The sequence below is a fragment of the Bacillus rossius genome (assembly GCF_032445375.1).
Source record: "Bacillus rossius redtenbacheri isolate Brsri chromosome 4 unlocalized genomic scaffold, Brsri_v3 Brsri_v3_scf4_1, whole genome shotgun sequence".
Classification (NCBI taxonomy): domain Eukaryota; kingdom Metazoa; phylum Arthropoda; class Insecta; order Phasmatodea; family Bacillidae; genus Bacillus; species Bacillus rossius.
In genome coordinates, this window is record NW_026962010.1 from 26,241,172 (window position 1) to 26,264,663 (window position 23,492).

General features: G+C 36.8%; 1 protein-coding gene across 1 annotated transcript in view; it reads left to right on the top strand.

The window, feature by feature from the left end:
• The window catches only part of LOC134541650 (UDP-N-acetylglucosamine transferase subunit ALG13 homolog), a 78,936-nt gene extending 72,901 nt beyond the window's left edge, over window positions 1-6,035 (top strand). Inside the window, exon 2 of the mRNA XM_063385234.1 lies at window positions 1,515-6,035. Coding sequence (XP_063241304.1) covers window positions 1,515-1,928 — 414 coding nt within the window. The 3' untranslated portion in view covers window positions 1,929-6,035. The remainder of the gene's footprint in view (window positions 1-1,514) is intronic.
• Window positions 6,036-23,492: the final 17,457 nt, after the last annotated feature.

Below are 23,492 nucleotides of genomic sequence, written 5' to 3' on the forward strand. Positions count from 1 at the left end.
TGCTTCGCTCCCCAAGAAATAATAATACTGTGCAAATCTTTTGTTTTGTTCCCCAAGTGCCATACGTTTTTATATTCAAATTTATTGTAATTTTTATATATTTCGTTTACTAACCACGTCCGCGGCACGACGGGAAACAGGGTAACTGTATTGGGAGCTTGGCGCCAAACACCCCCCCCCCCTTCCTTTCCAGCTACCTCTGCGGCCATTGCTCGCGCAGTCGCTTCATATCACTACCTGAAGGAAGACGCTCCGTTCCGGCTCTCCGAGGACTTCGCCTTTGTGCGCGTATCGAGGTGGTTGGACCACAGCTGTGCCTGTCGTGCCGCGAGGCGTTTTCATAGAGCGATTGTGTTTGCGTGCTTCGAGTGTTGTTTTTCGGCGTGTGGGGCGCCCTGAGATCCCACAGCGTGGTTTTTATAAACAGCGTGCTCGACGCTGAGAGCAGGCCAGGTCAGTGGTTAGGGTAATTGCTGAAGGGGGAAACGAGTCACGCCGCCACACGGGCTACGTCACGCCTGAGACAGAGTCTTATCGCCGGGTCCGTGCCCCCTAGACATGGTAGCGCCCACTAAACGTACGTTATAAATACTACCAAATCCCCCGACCATGTCAATTTTAAACTACTTTCCATAATTCACTTCGCTTTCTTCGAATCTCACGTGTGTAGAGGTTAACCAAAACAACGCATGTCCAGCTTTCTAGGAGGTTAGAATAACCGTTGCCTACGTTATTAACGTAGGCAACGGAATAACATACACAAATACAGGACAAATAATAAACAGAAACATTTTCCACCAATAGAAAAGCAGTGCAACATAGTGTAATTCTCAACACAGTGTTGTCAGCTCTACAGTTATAGTGAACATAAGATCACATGAACACAACTCAATTTGAACAAGATTACTTTTGTGCAACAATTCTAAAGCTAACCCCAAGATCATTTTCCAATCTGGATCATTGGATCGGGATCGTGTAGAATGGTGCAACCGGGCATAAGACAGCCCTGTCGCAGGCAACGTATATGTGAGGGCTGTGTGAGAATAAATACCAGTCTTGCCAGAATAGCCGTAGTTTATGTAGATAACTAGTCATTCTTTATCATAGCATCCCCAGTATCGTAAACATCCGGGGTTTCTCTGCCGGCCACAGTACATCACAACTCAGGAAAAGTTTTGCTCTACCCATAAACACTAGTTTGTGCCCTAGCAATCAGCCAACATCAGTTGTCGTAAGCCAGGCTGTCAACTCATTAAGGCATTTTAATTTCTGTGTGTGTGAAAAATATATTACTTGTTATTTATTTAGCCAGTTGTTATAATAACTTTTAATACATAGCTCAGCCTGTTTTTTTTTTTTTAATTTTTAACTAGTTTGCGAAAAAAAATATTTATTCTTATTATTTATAATAAAACTTATAAACACAAGCTAGTATATTATGAGCAAAGTATAATTGATTGTAGATAATGTTTTAATGAAGCTGTGGTGATGGCAGATGGTTGGACCATGTGCAGGTGCTGAAGAGCCGTGGCTACAACGGCATGACGCTGCAGACAGGCCGAGGCCGCCCACCTGTGCTCGTCGATGCTGAGGCGTGCAGCCTGCAGGTGCAACACTACAGCTTGAAGGCATCGCTGGCAGAGGATATAACGAGAGCAGTGCTGGTGGTCTCTCACGGAGGTGCGGGCACTTGCCTCGAGGTCCTCGAGGCAGGCAAGCCCCTAATCATTGTGGTCAACCACCAACTCATGGGAAACCACCAACTGGAGCTAGCACAACAGCTGCAGGCGGAAGGCTATGCCTACTGCTGCAGTTGTGACACGCTGGCCGATACTCTGCGCAGCTTTGACCCCGGTGCGCTGCGACCGTTCCCCAGAGGAGACCCTGCAGCCTTCGCGCGCTCCCTGGATTCCATGCTTGGCCTGTGATGAGTTTGTACTTCATTCGTCGTATTAACAACCATTAAAAAAAGTAAACAATTTTATTTTACATCCTCTCTAGCACTATTTAAGATCTCATCAGTTATCAACAGAGATGGACCCAGTATTAAACTTTGGGAAGGGCGGATGACTGGGGGGTTTTGGATGATGGCATAGCCTACCTCCCAGTTTTATATCATTTTGTCGTAAGTTAAACTAACCAGTAATTCTTTAATCTTTTTACCACTCACCACCTCTGGCTGTTTTAATTCATGTAAATATCACAATATATTCCATACAACAGAATAAATAAAAATTAAATGTACATTAAAAAAGATAAAACCCGGAGCCATCACCCGACCACGGCCTGCTCGGCCCGGTGCTCGAACAACGACCGTTCGGCCCAGTGCTCAGACAATGACTGAATTACAGCCTTCCTTCTTTGTGCGGGCAGTGTCCTGGGCTCGCTGACGTAATTCTCAGCCAATCACGGTGCATAGCAACAGAAGCTTCTGCTCCTGTGACAGTGACACACACGCCTAGCGGGTGAAACAAAGCCTCGGTCGTGGAAAAAATGAAGGAGAGTTACGTCAGCATGCCTTCCCACACAAAGAAGCCAGCAAAAAAAAATACTAGAAAAATAAACTTATGAATTTTAAAATAAAAACAATAAACCCGGAGAATTTCGCTCACAATAACTTTTGAAAGAAAAAGATTTTACATCCAACCTGAAATTTGACCAAAAAAAAAAAAAAGATTATTACTGGATTGCATAAGGAAGGCTGTAATCTGGGTTGTTCAATCAATTTTTTTTATACAATAAATAAAATACTTTAAAGGTCAGGTGCAGTGTGGAGTGGGTATTTGTGATTGTACCATTTTCATAGTTTGGTTTTAGAGGTTAGGGAGAGTGGTCGCAACCATGACCCCTCCTACAGAGGCCCACTGATCGTTAATCAAATTAATGTCACATATTGTTTTTAAAACCTTACTCATTAATTTGGAAATGCCTGTAATAAATAGGCCTAAAAAACATCACTTAACAAAATAAGTTGACGTGAAAGACTATTATGTAGCCCTGACGTGCAATCTACACACCATGTGTATCATTGTGCTGAGCAAAGAGAAATGGAATAATTGTATACAATGGGCAGTTGGCACATCATAGTACTGTCCTTGGTGCAATGGAACTGCCCTTAGGTGGAGGACTGGTCCAACTTTCTAATACCCAGAAGGTTGATCATGGATCTTTTAGCCTAAGTCATCATAAATATGATGCCTTATTGTTAAATTGTCGCCTCTTGATGGGGAACGAAAAAACTATTTAAATTTTCTTCATAAGAATTGCACCTTACATAAGGCATCTTAACTATGATATAATCTCACATAATTTTTTTGATGCTTCAGTTTTGTCTTCTCTTGGTAGCCTTGTGGTCTAATGGCCATGGCAGCATAACAGTCCGCTGATCCACAACTAAAATATAATGATGTTTTTAATTTTAATGATTCATAAACACAATCATTGTAGCATATTCTGTTTTGATATAGCACAAAAGTGTAAACACAAAGCAGTCATAAACATTGTTCTTGAAATATTCATAGTTATGTTTCTGTATTATCTGCTTGTGAACGCTTTTATTTCATTTATTTGCATAAGACTGAATGTTGGATTCTCGCAATTATGACAATGTCCCAACAAAAAACATGTAATTACATTTCCATATTAGATTAGTTCTTAAACCCAAGTAGAGTATGTGTGTATTTTCATATATATTATTGACCTGCCATCTTCTGCCAATCAATGAGGTTATTGATAAGGACGCCAACTAGTTTTAATTGCAGGTCCTGCGAGCTAGTTCGCAAGTAGAGTTGACTTGCCTCAAGCCTTGTCATTGCCACGTGGCCGGCAGACAACAGGTGTTAATCCGACAGAGAACGTCCAGCTGTTGTAGTCATGGAGGATGCTACACTAAGGGGGTTACAAACTATGGAATGATGAGCAAAGGGAATCTGGTAGGATGGTTTTTATTAAGAATCACTCACTCGTATGTGCACTGTCTGGGACACAGGGGCGGATCCATGGAGCTAATATACAGTAATACATCTGGAGAGGACAAGGGAAGGCCAGCAAAGGATGCGAGGTGAAGCCGGGTATCGGCGTTTATTCCCTGCTTCCTACGCTGGAAGAAAACGAAAACGAGCCAAACTTGTCTCGCGCGGCCGTAAAATCCTCCAAACTAAACTCGCAACAGCTCCGAAACTATCAAAACAATCAAACTGAAAATTTTACTGGATTATCTGTAAACATTCTTCCCCACACCGCTTTAATCTTTTTTTCGAAACATGAATACTTTCATTTTTAAAAATTAAATACCTATTTACTGCCAAATTTTTTTGTGAATACGCAGAGTAAATTTCAACATCGAGGAAAAATTTTTGTTTGCAACTATAGGTGGGGGACACCTGCGTATGAAATTAGGAAGAAGCTTCAAATTTTATTTATATACCACTCTTGACGCATTCAACCCCATACTTTTATTTTTACAGAGAGTTGAAGTGGGAATAATGTTTCAGTGGGTAACACTACCGACATATGTCTTCGTAACGCACTTCTTTTTGTTATTATACTTCTCAAATTTTATAATTTCATACACAACGTTTATAAAAAACTAATTCTTACTTACTTCATTTAATCTATTACAAATCTCTTGTAATATACGTGTATTAGTAGAAGTTAGAAGTCTTTTCAATATCATGTTCATGTTCCAGTCTACTTACTCAACCAACGTAACATGCAAACCTTACCTAAACACTGGTAGAGAATTGTTTGTAATAACTGTAATGCTATGCATATACTGACAATGTAAGAAACTTTCAATTTTATTAATTGTTTGCATAAGAATTAATAATTTTAAAAAATCATAGAATAGGCATTTATAGACTGAAAACCTTTCACGTAGTTTCAAGTAGCGTACATAAAAGTTTTTAAATATATATAATTACCAAATATTGTTGAATATATTTAACATTTTTATACATGTTACAACACACATATAATAACAAGCCTATATAGGATATAAAAAGACAGACGCCAAATTTTAGCATTTTGTATTTCTTTTCTCTGTGTGAATAAAATAACAGTTCTTAACGTAGTTGCTAATACATACTGTACTATATTTCTTAAAAAAATACGAAAACCCCTGACATCGTCACCATAACAATGATAAATTTGCAAAATAATTAAGGCACGTCTTTTAATGCTACGAAGCACACTTTTAAGAGAAATGTTTTAAACTTATGTTGGGATTTATCTAATATCTTAAAAGCATTGTGAAACCGTTCCTTTGAGGGAAACCTTAATATACCGAACACCATATCATCCTTTAATCGAGTTAGATTTTCGCTTCTTACGACCCATTTGTCTTCAAAATGCACTGTACACAATGCATGGTTCGGAGACGCAGTCCAATTTTTCCGCTTTGTCGCTTTTTCCCAGATCTGTCGTTGATCGTCACGTTTTGGAAATCTATGAAAAAAGTAAATAATTATACTTACAACTGAAACAACTTCTCTTTGTTAAATAGTTTTCTTAGGTTTTTCGAAAAGTTCGAAGATTAGTTACTTCCGTTTAAAAAATTTGCCACTTTTTTCTGATGCTTCAAAAGTTTTGGGAATTAATTTAGTTAACAAATGAAAAAAAAAATCTTTAATACATGTGAAAAGCAACGCCATCCGGCTTGGAATTCCATCGATTTGTACAGCCATATGCGCTACAGGAAATCACCATTGTAGCCGCACACCAGCGCCACTCAAACCTCAAGGACAAGTGGGCTGGGGCTGCGTTTGCAGTAGAAATACGCTCTCTTCCTCTTTCTTTTCAACCCTTCTTCGCAACCGGCTGGCTTCGCTCTCGCCCTACACATGTCCACTCCAGATCTTCTTACATGCTCCTTGGGCGGATCCAGTGATCAGTTTTGGGGGGGGGGGGAACTGGTGCCCGAAGAACATTGAACGGTATTGACAACGTGGTTCTTATGGAATCCTGGGCATAAAATAATTGTTATAGAATATAACATAGGCATATAATAACACTAACCAGAAGAAAAAAATCAAAAATTAATTTTGAAAATTTAAATATTAAAATTAGGAAGCAAAAGTTTTATTACTGGAACAATTTATCTCAAGTAGAATGTAATACTAGGGGCAATTACAAAGTCATGGGGAAATGAAGTGGGAGTAATTGCAAATTATTCATGAAAAAAATTGGTTATCTAACTGGATTACTTCAAAACTGGCTAATTACAAAATCTAGCTAATTTGAAAGTACTGCAATTTTAAATTCTTAGAGACCTTCCTCGTTTCCAATAAAATAAAATTTAAAAAAATTAAAACCATGTTTTTTGGCTGTAAAATATGTTTGGTAATTCCCGTAAATCTTTAAAAATAGATTGAGCTGGATTTGAATAAAAACACTTCAATTAATGAAATATACACTGTTTATTGTGTATTATTTTATATTAATGTAATAATATTCATTGTATAAATATGACATGACATAGAACATGTAATAATTGCTGAATAAAAGCATATGAAATAAATTATTTTGCATCATATTGCAATTTAAGAATCATCATGAAGTAAAAATATATAATTAGAGAAAGATACGGCGTTTGCCAGATTTTGAGAAATGCTCAATCACGTGAAAAGGGTCCACTGGTATGTCATAATGAATATGGAGAAGAGCGAGACCCTCAATCATTGTAGTTCGGAGCCACGTTTTAGTGCGACGTAACGTTGAGAAAGTTCTCTCTGCGCTGGCATTGCTGACTGGAAACGTGCAAAGAACATGAAGCAGTGTATAAATAATGTTGTATATGTCCTTGTCACAAGCAGCAAGTGCATCAATAGCTGTTTTGGGAAGTTCGGCACCACGAGCTTTTTCAGTTTTCCATGTCTGCTGCCAGTGAAAAATTTCACCTTTTAACTTTATTAGCTGAATTTCTTGGGTGCCCTCTAGTAATTGAGAAAACTTGTTTACCAAGAACCGAATTGAATCGTTTATTTCAGCTAAGGTTGTGTTCACTATCAACTGTGGAAGTAGAACTGGGAGTCTAAATATATTAAGGACTTTATAAGAAAATATTGTCTTGATATCTTGTAATATGCCATCTAGAAGTGGTATGAATACTGAAATTCTGTAATAATCCTGTACAGATTGCGACTCTACTGGTACCAGGTAGTTACTGCGATGAACCTGTCGCCCAACAGTCCTGGGTTTCCGAAGCTCAACATTAAGTTTCTCTGCCATTTTCTCTGTCTCGGCATAAATTTCTTTGAAGTAATTGTCACAATCCGCACGACGAGTCTCTAAGACCGAAATAACATTTGTAATACTCTTAGAAGCATGTACAAGGTCAAGTGTTTCTTTTTGAAGAAGTTTTCTCAAAGGAAGTGTAAGGGCCAGAACATTACTGAGGCAGAAGACAACAACCAAAAATTTACTTTCACATAGAGCAGCTATAAGTGATGCTGCTTTTCCAGCTACAGATTTGTCTTTCCAGCTAGAAATCTTCTCGAGAGCTTCTATTATTTCTGGCAAATCAAAAACAAACTGAAGTACACCGTCATGTCGTTCGACCCATCTTGTATCTGATAAATGAGCTAGTTTTTTCCCAAGAAACTGAAGAAGAGTTTTACTGCGTTTTGGAAAAGAAAAGAAAGAGATAGTTTCTTTCATGATACCCACTGCATTTTGGACCACATGTATCTTTGAAGACTGAGATAGAGAATTGTTAAGTTTGTGATTGTAACATGGCATTTCCACAGCATTGGTTGTCAAACTCTGCACTTCCTTTACTGCACCTCTGTCTTCTGATAACATGACAGAGCAGCCATCAGTACCAATTGCTACACACTGGAGGGGAAGAAGCTGCAATGATTTTATTTTCCTGATAATAATTTGGCCTAGTGACTTTCCTGTAAGAGACAGTTCTTCAGTAGCCGTTATGACTGGTTTGTTTGTTGAATTATCTTCGGTACCATTCTCAAGTATTGCAAATTTGTTGTTTGTTTGAAGAGCTGTGGTTTCTGACATATCACCAAATGCATCTATAAATGAAACAAAATCTTCTTTTACAACCGTGTTCTGACCAAAATGTACATAGCGAAGGATAAGACTCACTTGGGATTTATTTGACATGTCACTGGTTTCGTCAAATATAATAGCATAAAACCCAGATAATCTTACTCTCTTGAGAATTGTATCTAATATGTCTAGTCCACAGCAGTCGATAAGCTCGTTTTGCACAGTTTTGCTGATATATGTAGCATTAAAATGAGCAGTTTTAATGTGATTTTCAAGTAGTTTATCTCCAGCATCCACCCGAAAACGAAGCATTGCCCGGAAATTTCCTTCATTATGAGATGGAGCATCGGTAGTAAGTGGACCATCATCCCGATGACCACGGAAAGGAATATTTTGCCTTCCAAGTAGAATAACTGTTTTCACAATCGGTAGTAGTTTTTTCCGATTTTCCTCAGCCTCTTCCAAATGTTGTTCTTTGACAAGACTTACTACCTCGGAGCAAGGATTATGATATGTCTTAAGGAAGTTCTTCCCCATGGCAACTGCAGTCATATGGTATTGATGGCTTGCATGTTGTTCCAAGTAACCTTTAGCTCCAATCAAATCTTTAAAATTTGTAAGAGGTTCTGTAACTAAAGTTTTGAGGGGAACATTTCTGCAGTACCCACCTTCATTCCTAGTTGTAAACCATGGACAATATTTACAAAACAGACCTTTTTTAACATCTGATAGAACCAGCCATTCTTTGTAGGTTTGCAGATGACTCCGCCTCACAAAATTCCGCACAGGCTTTCCAGAGACAACACGGGTGGAATGTGGAAAGACATAAGATTCTGGTGGTTGCCACGGATTTTCTAGCAGAACGGACTTAGTGTAGTCATCAATATTTCCTCCAACAAAGTGGCCAATGTCACTGGAAACACTTCCAACAGAAGACGAAGAGCTAAGTAATGCTGAATGTAATATGCCATTGTTAACCTCATCTGGATAAGGCTTTTGGATATGATATTGATCAGAAGAGCTTGAAGATGATGCAACTTTCTCATCATTATTGATAATCGATGTAAAATCATCTTCCAAAACAATATCATTGTGTGTTTTACCACAATTAAAATCAGTGGGCTGCTCAACTGATTCTGAGGCATCCTCAGAATTCACTTCCACACGTGACTTCTTCTGAGGTGGCCCAAAGAAAGAAGATAGCAAGCTTTGTTTTCCTCCTTGTTGAACAGCCTGTTTAGAAAAAAAAATCATAAACTAGTACAAAAGAATGTTGCAAATCAACATTTTGAGTTTCTGTGAAACAGTGAAACCAACACAAGAAAGTGTTTGGCAATTTGTTGCACTTTTGCCATGCCTATTTTGAGCTAGCCCCTTCACGACAAATTAGCTTGGACACGAGTGTAATGTGTAATTTTAAACAGGTGTTAAGTATTTGCGATATATTAATTTACCAACACCTTGTGGATATTACTTCAGCAGCTGACAATAATATATTTAGTTTGGTGGAACACTCGAGTATACAACATACCCGCAAATTTATGTAGGCGGTAGGCCCCTAATTTAATGAACTTGCGCGAGACACAGCATTAAACATGTTTGGGTTAACTGTATAAATCCGCACATATCATATACATAATTTTGTGACAGTATTAGACTGTGGTAATTTGCGAAGAGTAAGAAAACAGTTATAAAATGTCGCTTACTGCGAGCAATTTAAATGTGTCTTTGATGTTAGAATATGAAACGATGGAGTGTTTTGTAATTTGTAATGCTTTGGATGTAGTTGTTTTAAGGTCTTTATATAAACTATTATATTTATAATGCTTTTTAATATTTATAAAATACGTGGTCACCTTTGACTTTGTATCACAGTTAAGTTGAATTCTGCCCTTTTTTATAAATTATTACTTTATAAATGCACATTTAATAGTTTTTTTTTTTTGCATTTGACTAAAATTATTTACATGCGAATTTCTTAGCTAGGTTACAATTTAATATTCTCCAGATGAGACTTTTTAAACAGTTTGTAACTGTGGTTGGTGTATTAAACATACTGGTAAAAATATTATTAACTTCAGATGTTATTTTTTTGTTTTAATTCTATTCTATTCATAACATTTAGGTTTGCTTCTGCTTATTGTTTTTGCTTTTTTTATAATTTTCGAAAGTTATAGTATTTGAATAAATAATTTTTCATAAATTTTAGAAAGTTTAAGGTGGGTTTACGATTGAAAATTAAGAATTAAGAATTAAGACTTAGTCGTGTACTTAACATACCCATACAGCACAAAATGTTACAGATATGTTTCAGAAATATAACTTTTGAAACATTGTAACATGTTTGAAACATTTCGCAACCTACCTGAAACATCTCGGATATATTTCAGAAACGTCAAAATGTCCGCCCTGTGAAATATTTCAATGAAACCTCCTTGCAACATCAAATGGTAATGTTTCTGAAATGTTTCAATGAAACCTCCCTGCAACATCAAATGGTAATGTTTCTGAAATGTTTCCACTAATGTCCCATCAATATTTCTGAAACATTTAACCGAAATATTTCCATAAATGTTCTGAAATACATATAAAATGTATCATGTGACCCAAAATACCTCTGGAAATTAGGATGACTGAGGGTATATTTATAATTTAAAAGAGTATTGCACTTTAACAGATACCATAATGTTACAGCTGCATTGGTCAGCTAGTTGCAGTGAAGTGCAGTGACTGTGTTCCAATTCATCTCAGCATTCCCTCGTACACTTCCTCTTGATCACTTTTTGCATAATGCCCCTTGACCACACCCTTAGAAAGTGTTAATCGGTGGATTGATATGATCTTGTTCGTATCTTCTTGTTTTCGTCAAGTTTTGCTTGTCCATAGTAATGTGTCATTTTTTGATTATATAAAAAAATAGATATTGTAATATTATTTTGTTTGAAATTATTTTAAAGATGTGCTCTGGTAGGGCATAGAATGTAAATTTTTGTCGTTTTTAATGTAATGATAATTGATTATATTACTTGATAATTTGGCTTGTACAATAATTAAAAATTTACTTATAATATCTAATGTAAGATTAAAAAGGCCTGCCGACAAAAACCAACAATTCAGGTAAATTAATGAAACCATATTCTCCACCCTACTGAGCTTAATTTATAATGTATATATATATATATATATGAACCAAGTTAAAGAAATAATTTAATTAATAAAGACATCAGATGTATCCCAGGTCAGCGTACCATACTTGCCTAACATTAATTTTACAAACTATTTTATTATTCTAAAAACAAATTATGGTCATAAAAGTAAAATTTAAATAAGTCTTCAGTATGCTTGCAAAGTGAATGAAACTTACATGAATGTAATAGGTAGCCCAGCATTGGTGTCAATGGTTCCTGTCCATTGCATTTTATTTTAATGGGGAATTTGAATGTGATATAGTGGCAGGCAGGCATGCATCTACATCAGTACATGGGGAAAAAGGGACAAGCTAATGCACAAAGGTTCCATTATTAAATACAATGACAATGTCATCTTGTAATGAATAAATTAAATTGAGGCTCCCCAAGCTATCTGGATGTGATCACCTTATGCTCAGCACAGAAAGTATGCTAATATTTACTTAATCCATAACAACCAAACCCCACTTGCATAGGAGACATGATTACTGAGCATTTTAAAATATAATTTTCACAACCCAATGTGTTATGGCCACTTCAAGTTTGTTTTTGAGTATCATAAATGAGCACTTGTCCATCGATGTCTTTATCTGTATTTGAACAATGTCTTGAGAATTTGGGTATGGTTTTCTATTGCATTCCAGATGTTGACATTCTCAAAAATCACGACACTGTTATTGTGTACGGTATCAGTGGTCTAGATAATCATGTGGTATTACATTAACTTAAAATACTTGATACACACAAGCAAAAAAATCGCATTCAACCTCAAACAAATGTTATAGAAATAAAAAAATAATATACCTATATACAATACACTAACATATTATAATAGAAAATTCCTACTTGTATGTTGCACAGGAAACCGGTATTAACATAATGAACAGCCATGAGACTTGACCTGTGCTCGTATTGTGATGTACTTTTCTCCTTATTTAATGCTATAGTAAGTATATATGGCTGGTGCTTGTTTTTTGGACATTTGCAAGAAAAAAATGTGCGCTTGAAAACCCTCAAAAGACATGTAACAATTTTATGTTATAATTAATGTCTTTTTCTTCTTAAACACACATATACTAATTTACAGAGGGTCTAAATATGAAACAATGCAGTCTTAATACAATTTCATCATATAGCTTTATAATCGACATATTGTTTTCCAATTCACACAAGCTCAACATAAATGAGACTGGACTAGAATCGGCTGTCCTCACTAAACAAAAAACTTGTCTGACCAGCCTAAATGAAGTGAGATGGTGGTGTAGTAGTGGAATATAAATGGGAATGAAACAAATGTGCAATGAGAAATACTCTTTAACATTGCAATGTCACTTTCCCTAATTGAAAGACTTATTGTATCAGACAAGAGCTCAAAAAGATCCAGCTTCCCTAACATTGAGTGGCCAGTGACTTGCTGAAGATACAATAGTGGCAGTCCATAAAAAATCTGGTTTCCTTAATTTTTTCTATAGATAGCATGTTAATCTACCTAAAGTTCGTGGATTAAGCTAGGTTTTATATTTGTATTTTAATACTACCAAATTGACTAAATAGCCTAAGGATAAAACAACAAATACAATATGGCAATAGTATATAGGGTCTCTAAAATCCAAATTTTCAAAGTAAATACACAAAATAATATTAACACAACAGTACTTCCACACAAACTATATTCAAATGAGATCACAAATTTATTGTAAACAAATAATATAAATAATTTTGTAATATGCAGTACAAAATTTTAAAATAATATTAATGGCGAGTTATACTTTGTACAAAATAGAAGGTAGCTAGTTTGGCCTAACTCGTCAACAATGAAGTCATTAGAGATAGAGAAACTTATTCAAACAGACAATAGGGTTTTGAATTGTAACTTCTATGATCTATGTTATGAAACCAGCCAAGAATGCACCTGAAGTAAGTTAAGAACCATGTATAACCATAATCAGAAAGCCACACCAGGTCAAACCAGGTTCTTTCCATTTGAATACTTCACAATAGAGGCAAAGATGCAAAGGGGTATTTTCAATAACAAATAACAACGTAGTCTGAGAAGTAGACTTTAATAAAAAAAACTATATATATATATATAAAATATATACAATACATGAAACTTTTAACTGACTCTCTATGCAGATGTTCTTGGAGATTTTTGCTAAAAAAAAAAAGAAGAAAAAACAATTATTTTTAACTTGTTTCAGGTCAATTATGACATGTATGTGAGATTTTTAAACATGTAGACACTAAGTTGTTACATTATTTATTTTTAAATTACCATGCAAACAGAAAAAAAAAGTTTCTGATGCCAATGATAAATTTCAAAACTGAAAGCATCTTAAAATGGACAAATTGGTATTGCAACCAATGCATTTTTTTTTTCAAACTTATTAAGCAGGAATACTTCTTCACTGGGAATTTCTTAACATGCTATTTACATTCCTAATAATCAATTTAATGGTGCCTGGTTAATGCAAAGAGGCCCATGACATTGTATAATAACACATTTTAAGCAAAGTTTTAAAAGAAAACTTAAATTTAAATCCTAATGATTTCCTAATAAGTGTCTGTGTGAACAGTGCCTGTGATGTTACATCATTACAATTCAGCCCATGTTTTTGTGCAATAATACTCTAAAATTTCTAGTAATTTTTTGAGCAGATTCTCAATATTATCCTTTGTAGTGCACATTTAATGTTTATTTTCATTATTTAAATTGCTACCACTACATAACTATACACATGTAATCTAATAAATCATCATTTAATGTGTTTCCTTTATTGTCATATAATGGATGGAATAAGGTTTTGTCAAACTCTCCAAATCAAACATACTTGGTTACTACCATAATTTAGCATAAGAAAAACTAATTTAAATAGAAAAACCAATTATGCTTATGCTTAGTACAACACAACTCGAAGACTTTACCTTCTCTGCGGTAAAGGACAAGATTTATTTCAATTATTTTGCGCTGCAATTCCAGCCCACCAATAAAATGTAGGCCAGATTGCAGAAATAACTTTGTTAAGCGAAATGGCAATTAATGAAACCGCTGTCTAATTATATGTGTAGGCCTAGTGCATTCACTTACAATAAATTACATTTATGACAAGCCAGATATAAAAGCAGGCTTTATTAAATTTTCGTTAATAGTAATATGTAGGCCTACAACATACGATGTAAGTACTACAGAGTGCAGAACATAACATAATAAAAATAATTACTTAACCAGTAGAATTGTAAATTATTTCAAATAAAACACTTCAATATTTATATTAAAATAAACACAACATAATTAATTTATGTGTTGTGCACAGTAAATAAACATTAATTACCCTTAACTACATATTATAGGTTATGAAATATATTTACTTAAGTATATAATAAAAGCCCGAAGGTGATAACTGAATAAAATAAATTGGTTTAATCAAATGCTATTAAAACCAAAATATTTAGGAACCTATAAGCCTATATTTGTGTGATTTTTAACTAAAGATAATAAATAACCCATACATTAGCATTTGTGTTCTACAGTCAACGACCATATATAGCTACAGTAAGTAGAAAACTTGTTAGATGCTTTCGCAATTTTATTAAATCGCGAATATCCTGTTAATGCATCACATAAATTAAAAAATCAGACTGAAAACAGCGCACATATAAATATGGCACGGGAATGTTAAGCATACCGACAAAAAAAGACATTCCTTAACCTACAGCTTTACACATTTCGAAGACGCATAAAAGAATGTTTCTATACCGGTACTTGCTTAAGTGCGAAAGTAAAAACAAAAAAAAAAGTAAACTAACATGAAATAAATAATGTTAAAACTTACAATTTATTCACCACATATAAAAATCCAAGTACCAAAATACTGCGCCAAAACAAGAAATAATACACAAAGACAAAGGTTTCTAAACTTCAGTGCCAACAAGCATGATGGGAAGTTTCAATATAATGTCTCAGATACATTTCAGAATCAACCACAATGGAATATTGCCAAACGAATCTTGCTGAAATGTATCTGAAACTTCATTTATAGACATGAGTACTATGTGTCCAATGAAATGTTTATGAAATATTCCAGAAACATGACAGATGAAATGTAATCTATTCGAAACATAGTAATGTTACTGCAATATCACAGACATGTTACTGAAACATTGTGTGCTGTATGGGTATGACTCTACGTAAACTAGTGGAATGGTTTATGATTGTCGTGTGTGAATTTTGACGGGTCGTGTGCGAACCATATGATGACTTAAGACATAACAGGAATGGTTATATTTTATATTTTTCGTTAAGACTTAAGGGAAGCGACCAATCACAACAAACCGGAACCTTTCAACCGGAAGTTTATGTCTTATTATTGGACCGAGCGAGGCAGTATTTTGGGTTAGAATTCATATATTTGTCATTTGTAATCATCATCCATTTCGAAAAATAGATATCCCATTTGTCAATAACCTATTTCAAACCTGCTTCTCCGTTTCGAACAATGGCCGACCATGTGTTTTGTGCTGTGATTGGTTAGAATTAACGACTTCTATGTCAATCATAAACTGGAAAATGTAGTTTTGACTTAATCGTGTGCTCGATGTTAAGTTATAATTCTTAAGGAAATCAATCGTAAACCCAGCTTTACTGTTTGGGACTGTGGCCAGAGAGCCAGAGTTGTTCGCTGATGAAGTCATGCGTACTATATTGTCTCTGAGTGAGACACTGTTCATGGTGTAACAAACTATACTTAGTTCCAAGTCTGCCGCTAGATGCTACCACAGTCTGCTCTATTAGTTGCAATAGCATATCGTCAGTGCAGTATCACGTAATTCCACCACACTTGAAGCAGGTTCATGGGATCTTATTCAAAGCTAATTTGCGCAAAATTAATATAAATAGAACTGAAAATATTTACTACGGGTTTTATTTTTGAGCTGAATACAACTTTAGTAAAATCATTTCCAACAATGTATTTCTCTTTACATACGTAACACATGCGTTATTTTTTCTTACTATAATATCCGTATTTCACAATTTAAAAAAATCATAATAATACAAAAGACATTAAAATAACTTAAATATTTCAGGTTAAATTAATTTTAAGTTGAAAAAAAGTCAAAATCATGTAAAAAAAATGCGTGTTAGATATTGATACACACATTCTGGCAGGATTATTGTCATTTAAAAACTAATTTTATGGTCCGATCAGATGTACAAAAAAGTTCTAATTTATTTTAAAATGCTTAATTGACTTGTACTGTATAAAATAATGAGATGTTTGCGCCTGGTATATCGCAAAAACTTGTGTTGACTTCACTGAAAGGCATTTGTATAGCTACAGTAGGCTAGTCTAAGAGACTCTCACCATGCTCGAGTAATCCTTGCCACCATACACCTCACAAAAACATGATTTACTGAACACTCACTATTACATTTTCTATCACTGTCTTTCTGCTAGTTTTCTTTTAAAGCGCGCGAAACAATCTCAGACACTACAGCTATCAAGCAGAGTTGCCACATGCGAATTGAGAAATCCTTCAAAAAAACAAAAAAGCACAAATTTCCCATTCAAGATACATGCTATCATTATAAAGTTGTTACCAAGCAATGTTCCCAATTTAGTTGTAATAAATTCCTCGACAAAATCATAAAATTGTAATATTTGATACAAAAAATATTTTCAGATCCTTTGACAAATGAATGTAGGTACGGTGATAAAAAAACAGCATTCCATTTTTTTTGCCACTGGCTTTTGGGGGGGGGGGGGAATTTCCATTTCCCCCCCTTTGAATCCGCCCCTGCTGGGACATGGTCTGAGCCGAAGTCCCTGAGCCTAGGCTCGTCGCGGCATGTATTTACATCATGTGGCTGTGTCAGTTTACAACAGGTTAAACTGTCAGCAGCTTCTGAATGATTAAGGGCTCTCTGGCCTTAGGAACATTGATAGCAGGACAGCCGTAGATGACCCGCTGCATGAAACGTTAAAACTGCTGAGATCGCAAACACGCTAACATAAAGGTGGCAGTTATTTAGAATGCATACATAAACCTCTTATGGCTATGAGCCTTAAATTAACTGAACACCATGTGGGCTACAAAGGTGGTCCTCAAAATTCCTTGGGTCATATTAAACGTATTTCTCTCTTCCTGAATGAAAATACATTGCTTAGCAGCCAAAATGGCGCAACCTCACGGACCAGCCCGCAAACGACTGTCGAAACAAAGCCAGTACAAAAAGCATACAAAGATCCTTCAAGCATTACATAGCTAGGGACTTCCCCAGTAAAAATGCCTTCCTATTGGCTTCACAATTATTTTTACAACTTTTATTCAGTGATTTCCCGTTCAGCGGGCCTTCCCCTAGTTCTGTTACCTGTCTCTGTCATTCTCTTACACAGGATGCAATCAAGTTTTTGGCGTCAAGCATCGGGCCTCTAGCTTTCTTTCTTCCACTGTCCTACTTTATAAAAAATCACCAACACACTATGAACCACATACATAAAATTATAATTATAAAAAGATAATTTAAATGAAAATATTGGAAACATAAATAGTAACCTAGTCAGAAAAGTAATAACCAATAAAATATATTTAATAGGATTTTCCAAATAAAATATGTAAGTACCAAAATTAATTACAAGAATGTTCCTACTGATAGAATATAAATACAAAACTAAGTGACTGTGACCTTAAACTTACATAACCAGCTGATCCTTCTGAATGACAAATTATTATATTTATTGCTTTAACAAATTATCATAAAAGCTGGGGAGGGCAGAGTCTTGCAACATTACAATACTGCCCCAATTTTTCAATTAAATATACATTATATTTAATGGAAAAGTTAAAAAAAAAAGTTACATCAAAAGTGTTAAGAAACATTTCATCATATCACTTCAAAATTTCAAATCTGTCAAAAGTATTTATATGGACTGAATTCTGCCCAATATCAATCAGTATAAGAAAGACTTACATTCCGGGTTGGCACGGCAAAACCACCCAGAAAAATAACAAGACACTTTAAAACTTGTTTTATGTAGCATATTTAAGATTAAGTGACACATCCTAACCAATGTGAGTTATTTGATAAAAGTTTTTATTTTGAAACTTCCTTTGTTTATTGTTTTAAGGAAAAAATCACAACTTATACATGTTACCAATCACAGTTCCGTTCTCTGACCAAAAGTATGTTACCTAATTGGAAAAGTTTCTTGTTTCTAAAAAGGTTTTTATAAAACAATTTTACAATACATACCAACACAGTTCCAGCTGAACTTCATAGATTCATGTCACTCAAATAAAAAATTTCAAAGCAGTCACGAGGAATGCCAACAGAAGTGAAAACGTTTTCGCAATTTTTACGAAAAAATATTACCACAAAACAAATTTGTTTCATCACGTTAGTAAAATAACTCCTAAATTACTATAAAATACGCATTGCATAGTAATTGTAGGTATTAAAAAATAAATAATGATGTTCTTAATTTTTAGGTTATATTGATACAAAGAGACTGTTTTCTTAGTTATTCAAACTATATCTATATGAGAATATTAATATATTTTATACTCACTTTTTACTTAAGATTTAAAAGCGCAATAAGTTGTACTAATAGGAACAGATATAGTGTTATCATTAACACGTCACGTGACTATGTTGATGACGACTTACATGAATTTACTCCCTATCCAAACCTTCCCATAGAAGTTTTCACTTCAAAAAAATTAAGTCCCTTGGTTAAGTTTACTTAACTAGGTACGTCATCCCACGGAATTTATGCCGGGTGGGTGACGATGGTCGCCCTAGGCCGATGTCGACGCCTGGGGTCGAATTTCTAATTAATATTGTCCAAAAAATACACAAAAAAATGTTCGCAACTCGGCCTAGCCCTGACCAGCAGGTGTTACATTGTCACTTGAATATTTCTTGTCAGAACTTCATAAGTTGCAGACGACACGACTATAGACAATAGACACGGCGACAATAGTGTGTCAACTGCCTTGCACCACGCAGTTACCTTCCTTTACAAAGTTAGAAACAAAGGGAGACAACTCCGTGGGCCAATTGACCAATCATGGGACAGTATTCAGTACCTGACCATATAGGGAAATTGCATTGCTGAAAATTATTCTCTGAAAGTCTGGAAATTCACGTTACCCACATCATGGCTCCTCCTGATTGGCTGGCTGAAAAGCACCCAGCGAACCTTCTGGGCTATTGCTGCACAATTCCTGCCCGAGCCTCTGGACGATGCGGACCTGTCCTGCATACACCAGAGCCATGCCTAGGAGCATCTCTTATAATGAAAGATACGAGCGCGGAATCGCCCTTGAGGTCAAGACCCCGTTTTTCGCAGCGGAGTTGCACTCTGTGAGGGCACTCCCTGCGGACCTAGGCGAGCGAATAGAGGCGGACCAATCGTTGTGCGGGGCGCACTTGCGGCCATGTCCGGAGGACCGGAACAGGGCCACAATTTACGTGTGGTCCGCGCAGCAGATGTGGGATCTGGAAGATTTCGCGCAAGAGCAGCAGCCTCAGCTGCACCTAGAAGAGCAGGTTGTTCGCTTGCGCGCATCGTGCAGCGAATCGCCTGCAAAATACACCTCGTGGGCCATCTACGAAATGATGCTGCTGGTAGAGGAGGCAAATGAAAGTGGGCGAACAACACCAGAGCCCGCCCCAGCAGCACCAGCACCACCAGAGACACGGGATGTCTGGACGCAGTCTGCGCCCCCACAGCCTGCCCCAGAGCTGCGCCACAGCAGCTGCCAGACTGTCCCAGCTGTGCGGAGTCGGCACCAGTGGAGCCAGACGCCCGCCCCAGCCAAGTGCCGGGAATCTGGCACCCAAGCAGCTGTTGTCACGGCTCAGAAGAGCACTACTGCAGCTCTTCACGTGGCACAAGGATTCTCTCCACTGCTGCCACCGCCGGTAGCCTCTACAGCCACACAGACCGCCCCCAAGGCGGCCTCGGCTGCGGGGAAATCGGCGCGGCAGCCAGCACAGGAGCAGCCCAGTCAGCGCACACAAGATCGCCGCGCGCTCTGGCACTTTGTCGTCCTCAGGGGCGGCAGGGGGGCCGGGGCACCTGCAGAAGAAATCGACGCAGCCTTACGCTCGGCCGGCCACAAGCCGACCAGGTGCTGGCGCGTCTGCAGCAGGGCAACAGGGCGCCTCACTGGCCTCTACAGAGTGGCCTTCGCCACAGTTCAAGAGGCCACTCGCCTGCTGGAGGCCGGCCTCACCATCAGAGGCGCCCACTGCGCAGCTGAACCAGCCCACACAAGACAGCAGCTCCCCAGGGCCTGGGGCCCCACCGAGCTGCAGTCTACTCCGCGCGGCGCAGTGCTGCAGTTGGCAGAAATGTTAACTGCGGTGCTGAGCCGCGCTAGGTACACACCGAGCCAGCCGTGGGCAGAGGGGACTCGTCCCCTCCGCCGGCCTAGCCCCTCTTCCCGTTAAAGGGAGGGGGTCAGCAGCCCACGGTCTAGGAACCTCGCCACACACACAACACACTAGCTAACACAGTAAATCAGTCCAGCCTTTGCCCACACGCAAATAAATAAATCAACACGTTTTTCAAACTAAATAAAATCAAAACAAACTGAGCAGCCAAGGCCAACTGCTCAGCTTAAATTAATATTCACCCCCCTTCCCCCCCTTTTGAATTTAAATTTTAAACTTAAAGGGAGGGCTGGACAACACACGAGTGTAAAGTAGAGTCACCACACGAATTTAAAGTAGATTACACCAGGCCATTTGCATCAAAACACAGCTTCGCAGCTTATTTAGAAAGTCATTTACTAAAGTCAAAACTGAACTCACATAGGTCAAAACAGGAGGTTATGGGTCGGCAGGACGCCACCTGGTACTCCTAAAGGGTCGCGGAGTTCGATGTCAAGTTGCGGCATTCGGGCCCCGCGGCTCTCACTGGCGATGATGTTATCCCTTTATCAGTCAGACGAGAGTCTGCTGGGGGGGTGCTTCATTAAGCACTGATACTGAGCTATTGCTGCGCAGTTATGCGCCCATGTGATGGGTTTTCCAGTGACACATTGCTTACATACAAAAAAAAATTACTTCAGGGTGCCAGTGTGTTCCATTACTGTCTCCCTTTCTTTCAAACCTTCTAGAATGTTCTAAAATGTTAGTCTTACTGCCCTGAGTGTGCTTTATAATTTCAAAAATGTAAATAATAGACACATTAATTTTAACTTACTAAACTGATTAGAGTGAAAGAATAATAATGATTAATATTATACTCAGCTTTATGTTAAACCTTACCTGAACTAATAATATTTATTTTAGCACACTCAAAACACTTGAAATGTCTATGCATAATAAAAGAAACATGAGTATAAATTAACTATGCACAAAAAATAGTATGCAAAATAGTTAAAATATTATCATAGGGCAGAAGAATTATGTAACATAACCCGGCCTCACCATCACTTACCGAATGAATATGAAAAATTAAATCAGAAAGTACAAGAAAAGTGAAAATATGTAAACATTTCTCAATTTTGAACATGACAAATATCATTCATATTATATAACAATTTTTTTTATTATCAACAAGGAAAAGAAAAACTCTTACCACATACAAATCCCAATCTACAAATATTTTCAAATTGTGTAAAATTGTATAGGTAAACATATTTGCATCAATAATAAATGATTCCATAATAAACTTTACTGACTTGTGCCCTTTGGCATAACAGCGAATCCATGAAAAGTGGGAATGTTTTGATATTTTGTAAAACATTAGTAATTAAGTTATGTTAGTTTTTGGTATATTGTACAAACATTATACTTACAGAAATAACTTAATTTTTTTTTGTTGTTACTTCCAAACAAAGTTTTTAACATTTTTTTGGTCAGTCAGCAGCATACACACAAATCTGGCTTGAACTGACACAAATTGGCAACCCTGGAATAACTTATCTAAGCATTAAATAGCAATCATATTTGGTGCAGAACATGGCTGAAATGTGTGTACGTAATTGCTTAACATACTTTCGGTGTAAAAGGTAAGCACTGAATTACATTTATAATACTATTTCATACCGTCAAGCGGGGTGACTATGGTCACTTTTAATGGTTTTTTCATACCAGATTTGTTATATTTAACTATATATTTCATTAAAAATTTGTACAACACAGTACTTGATCTGGCTTTCAAAATACTATTAGCATGAATTTTTTGAGCCTATATATTTAAGTAAAAAAATAATACATTGTGACCATAGTCACCTCACCGATTGGGGTCACTATGGTCACAACACAAAACCAATGCAAAACATTCTGAAAATGGTGAATTTTTAAAGGGGTGAACATGGTCACACAAAATAATGAATACATATCAATACACAAGAGTGAAATATATAAAATAGTCCTAAATAGGGCATCATATCTATGGTACCCATAGTTATGTTACATGCAGTTCCATAATTGTTCATTTTGCCAACCAATTTGTAAATTCTCCAACAACGTCACTAAAAAACACACGTTCGGTTGAAAAGTTTAACCAACATTAAAGCTATCAAACGTTACATGAAACATTAACCTGCCTCTTCTCTCTTCAACTGATGCAGGAAGAACTCTGATTACCTGTGCTTTGTCAATGACAGAAACATCTGGCTTGTCTGACCAAATAAAGAAACCCCCTCGAGATTTTTTAAGAAAAGTCCTAAGTCTGTAGATTCTGTTACTAATGTCTGCCATATTGTCAAAATAGTTGTTAACATCTTCAGGATTTCACTGAGAACGTTTGGGGTTGATGTTTGAGACCATGCGGGAACATATTTTTTCACTGTTGCGTTTTATGAACGACCGAGCCCACTCTACTCCTGGGGTACACCCATAAGAAAACCTTGTGATTGTTTTACCCTGCTTTTTTAAGTATGATCGCACGAGCAAACGTAACTCAAATGAGGTTATTGGGAAGCCCCATTCAGCAAGCTGGGTGGTGTAAGAACACAACAAAGATTCTTCAGCTTCCGTTAATATTGTCTGTCCCCGTGGTCTCTTCATGTCCATGTTCTTGCATCTTTTCCTCAACGCTTCCATTTTTACTTTGTATCTTTCGGCAGCTGTCATGCTCATTCCCTTTCTAACAGCAGTAATTGCTGAATCCATTTGTTCTGGGCTGTAATCCATGTAGGATCGCGACCCAGGGGATCGTTGATAGGTTCTCACCATGAAGATCACCTGCAAATAAATATAAAAAGAACACAGTGATAAGTATCTGTATTCTTGTTTTTATAAATTTAAGGCCTAATTGCTAGTTAATTCTGAATAGGTTA